Source organism: Nanorana parkeri, unplaced genomic scaffold (assembly GCF_000935625.1).
Source record: "Nanorana parkeri isolate BGI_ZX_2015 unplaced genomic scaffold, ASM93562v1 scaffold2671, whole genome shotgun sequence".
NCBI classification, from domain to species: Eukaryota; Metazoa; Chordata; class Amphibia; order Anura; family Dicroglossidae; genus Nanorana; species Nanorana parkeri.
Genome location: NW_017308939.1, coordinates 93,747 through 102,698, shown reverse-complemented (window position 1 = coordinate 102,698; position 8,952 = coordinate 93,747). Strand labels below are relative to the sequence as shown.

The window sequence follows — 8,952 nt, the reverse complement described above, 5'->3', positions numbered from 1 at the left end:
TTTAAAGCGTCTTTTATTGACTTTTTGGGGTACTGCAGTTTTTCGCCGTTTCACGGTCGCACGCAATCTGTAAACTGGGCATGTTGGGTATCGTTTTACTCGTTGTAACCTCATCTTTTATATTTCATTAAAAAAATGGGTAATTTGTTGTGTTTTGGGGCATTTAATTAAATTTGTCACTAAATTTTGGGGTTTAATAAGGAGTTGCGCTAATATTGCGCAACATAAAAATTTTCAACTACCACCATTTTATTCTATAGGGTCTTGGCATTCAGAAAATATATAATGTTGGGGGGTTTTACGTAATTTTCAGGCCTAAAATGTGGAATATAACATGGGTGCAAAAAATGAAAAAAGGGCCTCAGTCATGAAGGGGTTAAACTATTTATTTTTTTAAAATGTCAAGGCTATCTGTCAGTAAGAGTCCATTCACACCAGGGCGACAGCGTTTCAGCGCGTTTGTGCATGTCTTATATGCAGATTTCACAGGCGTTTTCTGTTCATATGTAATAGCTTTTTAAGGCGCATTTTCAGCTAATTTTCAGTTGTCCAATGAAAAGCAGTCTCCGCTGCAAATACGGGCTAAAAAAAGTGCAAAAATGCGCTGATTAGAAGTCTATGCAGCAAATAGAGCTGCCACAAAAGAAGCTCTGGGACTATTTCAAACAAGCGTATTTTTCTGCACGATTCTGAGCGTTTGCGTGAACGGCCCCAATAAGAATACATGGCATTTTAATTTGCATGCGTTTCAGCCTTTAATTTGCACGAGTGATGAAACGCCCTGGTGTGAACAGGGCCTAAATGCTATATAAAAATAGCTATTTCTTTTTTTTTGTCCTGAGACAATGTACGAAAGCAAGTTCAGTAGAGTAAATAGAGTTGGTAGAACGGAAAAACCTCCTAATCTCAGAAAAAATATTGTCATTCCTTGCAATATGGGCAACTTTTATGCAGCAAAAAAGCAACCTGGCAGGATGGGCATTTGTGCTTACCAGTTGTTCAAATAAAGCAGGGGTAGGCAAATACAAAGGCCATAATTCATGCCGGTGGCTGTCAGTCTTGCAGTGCCTAATAGGATTTGTAGTTGCACGACAGCTGTACAGCTGGAGTTTGCCTATCCCTGACGTAAAGTATTGGTTAGTGTAAGTAGAAGGCTAACAAATTGCCAGTTTGGGCTTTGCATGTGCAAGCTGTGTCCTTTTTACAAAAAGCTTCCTCTAGTGGTAACCGTTAGCCACTTCAGCAGCGCATCAGGATGTAAAACCAAAGCCAAGAGATTTCAGGGTGCAGAGGGGTGCACGTTGATCGGTTCATGTAAGCTACAAGGATAGTGACGGCTATCGAATCTGGACTAAAAGTACCACTTAGCCTTTAAAATGAGTCTGTCATCCAGCAATCTGACTTCCTTTAAAAATATAATGTGGAAGTGGCCATTTCCTATGAATATGAACTAGATCAGCTTCATTGTGGCTGAGTCTACTCCATGGGAAGTATGTGGTCAATGAATAAACAAATGTCACCTTCTATCACAACCTTTAGAGATTGGTATCTTGCTTTGTGTGCGGATTCTTTTTAAATAAGCCTAATAAAGGTTACTGGTGGGTCTGAAAATCTATGACCGGAAGAATTATTCATACTAAACACTGCTTGTTGAAATACTTTATTGAACTAAAGCCAAACTTTTTTGGGGGAGCTTTAGGTCTCTTTTGGGTCACAGGAGGATATTTACTAATATCCTCCTGTAACCCATATAGCAGGCTACTGGCTACTTTGTGCAGAGCCACACTGTAACCGAGACCGATCCTGACACTATTGTCGGAATCCACCCCGTTGCCTGATTGACAGCTAGCTCTACCCCTATAGAGCCAGCTGTGCCTGCCCCCTTTACTAACTGTCCCTCCAATGAGCTCTGGAGGAACAGAGAGGGGAGGGGGGAATCCCTGAGGGGAGTGGTGACTGACAGTCACCCCTTTCTGCAGGGAGAAGCCATAAGCTGAACGATCAGCAGTTTGTGACCACTCAGTTCTCAATCTATAGAGCCGACGTGTGATAGCTGCAGTGTTGCACGCTGGATCCAAGTATTAAGAGTATATTTCACTCTCCCAATATTTCACCTTTAAAGGTGTATGAATACAATTTCTATTGCATTTGCTGTCATACATGCAGAGTGTTTGTGTAATTGATACTCAGAAAAGTGCATATTCATTGTGTTTCTAATGTCAGTCATTTATTGTAGACTTTCTTCTCTGGCAGTAATGTGAGTGCAATGGTTTCTTTGCCAAGACAACTTTTTGTTTAAACCGTTTTCTAGATTTTATATTGGCGTTGGATACCCAAGAGAACAAGTTGGTTCCAGTAGGTGACATGCATGCAGACAGCCTACAGATCACTGACAGCTCAGAAAATATTGTTCGGTAAGCATGGACAAAGTTTGACTACCATTTCCTGTATTTAAAGTGAACCTGACATACAAGGAATATGGGACTATCATTGCTGACTGACTTCTGTAAATGCCAGTTGTCTAGCTGCCAAGCGGATCCTTTGGCTTCTGTATTTGGGCCTTCAGGAAAATTTGAGAAAATCGGTTCTTATGTGCATACTTGTTTCAGGACAGTGCCTGAAAAAAGGGATTCGATGACAGTCTGGTAATTAGCATTTTCAAAAACAGAGGCCAACGATGCAGCACCCCCCATCTCCATGTTTCTTTTCTTTAAAGTGATCATTTCCATAGTTTGTGCAGGACACAGTGAAACATTCACTAGGTCCCCCTCCCCCAAAGAACGTATGTTGAAACAATTCTGCTTCCCAGCACAGAGTAGTATAGATGCAAACTAATCTTTTGATGGATGCTGTGTCGGCACATTGCACAATATCAAATCTAAACCAGAATACCAGGTACAAAAACTTTCATTAAAATATATTCCTTATTAGCCACAGAGGATACAAAGCCACTTTGTCTTCACCAAAAGAACTTTCAAAGCCAGATATTAGCATATAAATGTAACAGTGGCCATCATCGCTGTTATGCACAGAGTTGAGGGAGAGACCCAGCAGGCCCTGCCTACTACAGGCTACCTGCAGAAAAAGAGGGGGGTGGATACGAGACCAGTCACCCTGCACAAGGAGAGAGCACAGCAGTGACCGGTCTTTTTTACAGGAAGCTCCTGTAAGTTTAATGAGGTGCTAAACTCTAGTCTCAAGGCCGATGTCATGATTGGTTAATTTTCATTTTCTGTTTCCAGTATTGCTGTATTGTGCTGTACTCCAAATGCCTTTGCGATGGGCACTCTTCATCCACTGGGGAAGCTTGCACTGAAGATCAGGAATCTCAAGTCTTTAGGTTTCTCTGTAGTGCTGGTGAGATTTATTTCCTGTTTGGTTTCTTTCTTTATGTAGTATTTTTGTTTTTGAGCTTTCTCAGGCTTAGAATTGCAGAAATCTGTGTATGTGTTAGCTCTGTAACTAGCAGGAAAGGTGGCACTCCTGTATCTATTGAAGATGGGTGTGTAATCTTGAATTCATCAATGGCATACAGCATATTGCTCAGACAAAATCTCTTATGCATATGTGCACTTAATCAGAGATGCTCTGGGGGAATTTATCAAAACTGGAGCAGCTGTGCATGGCAACCAATCAGCCTCTCTCTTTCATTTTCAAATCTTAACTGAACAAACTAAAGAGAGAAGCTGATTGGTTGCCGTGCACATCTGCTCCAGTTTTGATAAATTCCCCTCTCTGTGTTTAACCCTTTCGCTGCCTGTCTGTTTACCGGTGTAAAGCCGACTCGACTCTACACTAAAAAGCACTGAAAAGCTGCCAGATCACTTCCAGAGGCCGGTAAACAGATCCCTGCCCAACAGCAACACCTTGCTTCCCAGGCTCTGCCTCCCCTTCTGCGTGCCCAGGGCCAGCTTTGCAGGTGTTGCGGGAAGCAGGGTCTAATAGACCCCTATTGTCACTTTAAAAGCGTACCTGTCACCTTCATTGTGCTTTCCTATAAGGGGCTTCTGTTTAAAAAAAAAAAAAAGTTAAATAAAATTAATTTAAAATCACCCAAATAAATCTTTAAGGTCCCTCGGCCCCACGAACATGCACACACTAACAGCCATGTGTCAGGTGCACCTACGTACAAAAACAACGATTGCGTCACAGGTTAGGTATCACTGTGTGCGCTAGATTGAGCGCAAAAATTCTAGGGCCAATATTCACAGTTAACGCTAAACTGATGACCTGCACAGGCTTTTAAAGGATTGCCTGTGGAAAATATATGGTACTGTATTTTTTTGCCGTTTCACAGGCGCACGCAATTTTAAGGCCTAAAATGTGGATTATAGCATGGTTGCATAAAACGCTGTGGCTACTTTTTTTGTGCACCGCATTGTTTTGCAGACGCACAGCACACAATTGTCGAGGTGCATCGGTGTGCCATTAAAATGAATGTCAATGCAACACACCTTGTGTGCGCTAAACACATGGTAACATGCGCTTAGCACAATGCTGTAGTGTGACTAGACCACTACAATAGTGTCAGGAAATGCGTTTCATCCAGCTACAGTAGTCATTTTTTTACATTTGTATTTCATAGCGCAGCCAAAGGATTGAACAAGAATATAATTGCTTTGTACATGGCAACCAATCCACTTTAATAAGGCAGTACATGGCCTGCTGATCTGATCTGTCTGAAAGAAAAACAAAGGATTTGTAGTGTGCCACTGCCTGTCCTGCCCACAAACCATTTCTTCTGGTAGCGTTTGTGGTTGATTCTTTTACGATCTGCTTTGCAGGTCCCCATGCACAGGATGATGAGAATGACTGAAGAGAAGAGAGTGGAATTCATGAAGACAATTATCTTCGAAGAATTATCTGACGATCCAAATGCATTGGAGTGCAGATGGGCCAAGGAGGAGTTGCAGCAAAGCCCCCAAGACACATAAAGGGTTATTTTCAGCAGAGTTTTACGGACTGGAATGTGTTTTTATTTATGTCATCTACACTGAGACGGTTGTCAATCAGAACGGACACAATAATAATAAACGTGTTTTACAAGGATTTTTTAATGTAACTGCGGTTTGGTATGCATTTTTTAAAAAATGTTTTTGGCTCATTCACAGTAGCCCGCCCACTCAATGCTCCGATTTAGCGAGCGGCTAGTGCATCGTGGCGCTCCAACAGTGTATCACGCAGTGCCAGAGCTGTGTGTCATCTTTTTTTAATTTAATTCATCAGTAGTGTATAATATGTACATGCCATTTCAGGGCAGCGGGCTGGGTTACTGTGTGGTGGCATCCAGTGTGCTATAAAAAAAAAAAAAGCAGCATGTCTGCATTTTTTTGCAGCACACCATCCATCACACCCTGTGGTGTGCACAGGGTACATAGAAAAGCATTGTTTTCTATGTGCCTTAGCGATGGTTTGCATTTTTCCTGTGCAGGCTAAAGTGTTGTTTTTTGGTCCAGTGATTTAGCACCAAAAGCAAGAGTTATTACTGTGTTAACTTGCACTTCCTGAGCCTAAACCTTATCTAAACCAATAAACCAACACACAGTACCTTTATCCAAACCCCAAAACTCAATGCTGATATTTAATCTGATTCAATATTTTGCGTTCCGTGGTTCCACCTTCATCATTATGCTAAAAAAAATGCAAATATAAACCTTACCATTTTCATTACGTACCTTATTTTAGACCCAATGATGTCATCATTGCGTCTCTGTGCTTCTCTATGCAATGTAGGAGGGCCAGCAAGGTGCCGTACATGGATTCCTGAAAACATCACATTACCCTGCCTCGGTACTCCTCAAGAGCTCTTAAACTTAATGAAAAATACATTGATGGTTGGATGCCAGTCTGATGGAGTGGAAGTGGATGTATTTGCCGACTGCCCTAGGTAAAGCGCGAATGTAATGCTGAGACTTTATGATTGAAAGAACTGAAATTCAATAAATAAGCTAGCCAGGGATTGTTGGGCTGGGAGAAAAGTCTAGATGATGCTGGATGTCCTCCATCCAGGTAATGAGGCAGGCTCTGTGTGACTTGCTGAGAAGCTTGCAGTAGGCAGTGAAATCAGAGTAAGCAATTTCAGTACAGGAGAGAAGACTTACAACTGTGCCAGACTGAAGGTAAAGCTGGGCACACTTAACCCTTAAAATGTATTCTAGCAAATTCCTTTTTTTTTGGTTTCAGGTAGAGCCAGGAAGGATTGAAATGTGTCCCGTTTTTCCTTTTCTCGTGGACTTACCAGATTGTCTACGAGAGAAAATCACTACAAAGTGAGGGGAATTCCTTTCCCAGTTTGTCACCACAACAGGTCTCCCCATTGGAAGTGCATCTGTAAGATTTTGTATTTGCCATCGCTTTGTCCCAGTTAATATGGCCACCAGGACAATGGGGGTGAATCTACCCAGCGGGGGCACAGTGCAGTAATAAAACAAATGAAAGGTTTTGGCTACTAAAGCTCAACTGTGAGCACGCTAGCTTCCTTCATCCCCACTGATGCAGCACATATCAGGTCTTTGTTCTCTTCTGTTAGTGGGCAGATCCTAAATGTTGCAGAGGGCAGTATCACAATGATGACGGTGGTTTGACTTCCTGGGCTGACAGTAAAGCTGGCCACACCTATAGATTATCTGCAGGTGGAAAAAGTGAAACGGATTCCTCCAGCTACACTAAACTGTGTGGATGGAGGAATCTCCCGCTGGGCCAAGCTTCAGTATATAACTATTTGGCCCCGCTGGCTGTCAAAATACCTGAACAATCTGATTGGATGCAGACGCGTTGTTCAGGTGTTTGGACAGCCAGTGGGGCCGACTAGCAAGATACTGAAGCTTGGCCCAGTGGGAGATTCCTCCATCCACACAGTTTAGCATAGATGGAGGAATCTGTTTCACTTTTTCCATAGACAATGTGCAGAAGATCTATAGGTGTATGGCCAGCTTAAGTCAATTGAATGAAGCTGGATGTTATTTAAGCTGGAAGATGAGCAGTCCTGAATCCCTGAGTAAATTAATTTGCGGGGACAGCGCTCGGGAGGAAAGTATAGCAGCCAAAATTGCTTTTTTAATTTTACTGGCTGCTCGTGGATCCATTTTTACAATATTTGCCCAAACTGGGATTTTGCTTTAAATTGTAAATACTAAAGTCAGGTGTCATCTTACTTGAATATCGGTTTGCTTTTAGTTCTACCAGATCTGTGCAGTAATCCAGCGTAAAGCTTTGTCTCTGTACAGGAGCTTCTTTAATTTAAAACAAAAACAAATCACTGTTGTTCTCTCTGCTTGTGCAGGGTGACTGGTCTTGTATCCGCCCCCCCCAGTAGTTTTCTGCAGGCAGCCTATAGTGGATGGAGCCTTCTGGGTCCTCAGCGCTCCTCTCTACACAGGCTATGTATAGCACAAGGATGATGTTGCTGCTACTTTAGCAAGGTAATATCTGGAGTTACAAAGGCATTTGGTGCATATAATGTGGATGGAAAATGGAAATTTTTATGCCTGATATCCAGCTTTACCTTTCATCCTAAACGTTAACCTAACAGTTATTGATGCCAACATCATCTGATCCATGTGTTATGTGATTAATAATAATTCTAGGACATGAGTATTGTGAAGTTTCTGAGCAACATTAGAAGAGGAACCTATTCTTCCAAGTGTGTGAGGTTGCAGACTGGTCTGTATAAAAGGAAAGTAAGGGCCCATTTACACTAATGCATTGTAGTAACCTGCATTACTCCTTTGCAGTGCCATTTATTTTGAATGGAATCCCAAAGCACTAAGGCAATGCACTTGCCTTTCAGTGCGCTGCAATGCATGGTAGTGCGGTGCATTGTATAGACAAAAAAAAAAGGGTCACGTCCGATTTTCGGCAAACAAGGTGTATTGGCAGTCATTAGAAGTAATGAAGCCATAGTATGTATCTCACCATTGTCACCAAAACTTCAATTCCTTTTGCAAGTGATGCCTAAAAGTTTTCTTTTATCTTAGTGTAGACTTCTGAGAAAATCAGTCAGCCAATCACAGAAGCAGGAAGTGACATTTTGTGGGCCGTTCTGTGTACAGAACTCCTCCAGGTCACCATATTGCATTGACTTGTTTTTGACAGCTTTAGAAAATTACAACGGCTGCAGTTTTAAAGAACTCCAGTTTGTTTTCATATTAACCCTTGCTGTGGGGTTACCCGTGCACTGCAACGGTACATGCTCCTTTAGTTCCAGGAGTGGAAATAAAAAAGATACACTCACCTGATCCACGGTCCTGCAGCAGTGACCCCTCACCTCTCTCTCCCTCCGCTCCATCTGTGGTATGTCCCTTGGTGTCGTCCTGTCTAAAGGACCTGCATTAAACGTGATGACTTCATGGGTCCATCAACCGCCGCAGCCAAGGGGGAAAGAGGCTCTGTGGACCGCTCTAGCAGCCAGGCGGGACCGAGAATCCTTTGAGTTTTTTAAAATTATATAATTTTCACCGCTAGACCAAAACAAGCACTTAACACTAAGAGTGCCGGGGTAGCCCCACTGCAAGGGTTCATTTGACAAATGCTATTCTTTTTTAAATAGGGCATTTTTCATAACATTAAAGTGGACCCTTACCAACAAATAATCTAATTCTACCAATGCATCCCTGCCATGTATGATGATTAATAATAACATAGACGTGTTAGGTGTAAAATGCTGTGATGATAAAATACTTACACTTGCAGAGCATTCACTGCCTGCTTTGAAAGGGCAAAATGACTTCAGTTTGCTAAAGCAATAGACACTGGGATTGCTTTTGTCATCAGCAGAGCATTGCTGGGAAATCTCATCTGAGATCTCAGGGAAAGGCATTATCTGAGATGATGTGCATGGTCACATGTGGCAGAAATCCAGGAAGTAATAGGAGATCTGGTAATCTGCCCTTAGTAAACATGGCCACTGTCAGAAGACTGGGGGGGGGGGGGGGGGAGGCAAAAAGGGGGGGG

General features: G+C 42.3%; 1 protein-coding gene across 1 annotated transcript in view; it reads left to right on the top strand.

The window, feature by feature from the left end:
• FASTKD2 (FAST kinase domains 2) overlaps nt 1–4,934 on the top strand; it is a gene marked incomplete at its 5' end in the record, with an annotated part of 21,845 nt that extends 16,911 nt beyond the window's left edge. The window contains 3 exons of the mRNA XM_018574005.1: nt 2,312–2,414; nt 3,243–3,357; nt 4,785–4,934. Of these exons, the coding sequence (XP_018429507.1) occupies nt 2,312–2,414; nt 3,243–3,357; nt 4,785–4,934 (368 nt within the window). The remainder of the gene's footprint in view (nt 1–2,311; nt 2,415–3,242; nt 3,358–4,784) is intronic.
• Between the last annotated feature and the right edge of the window lie 4,018 nt (nt 4,935–8,952).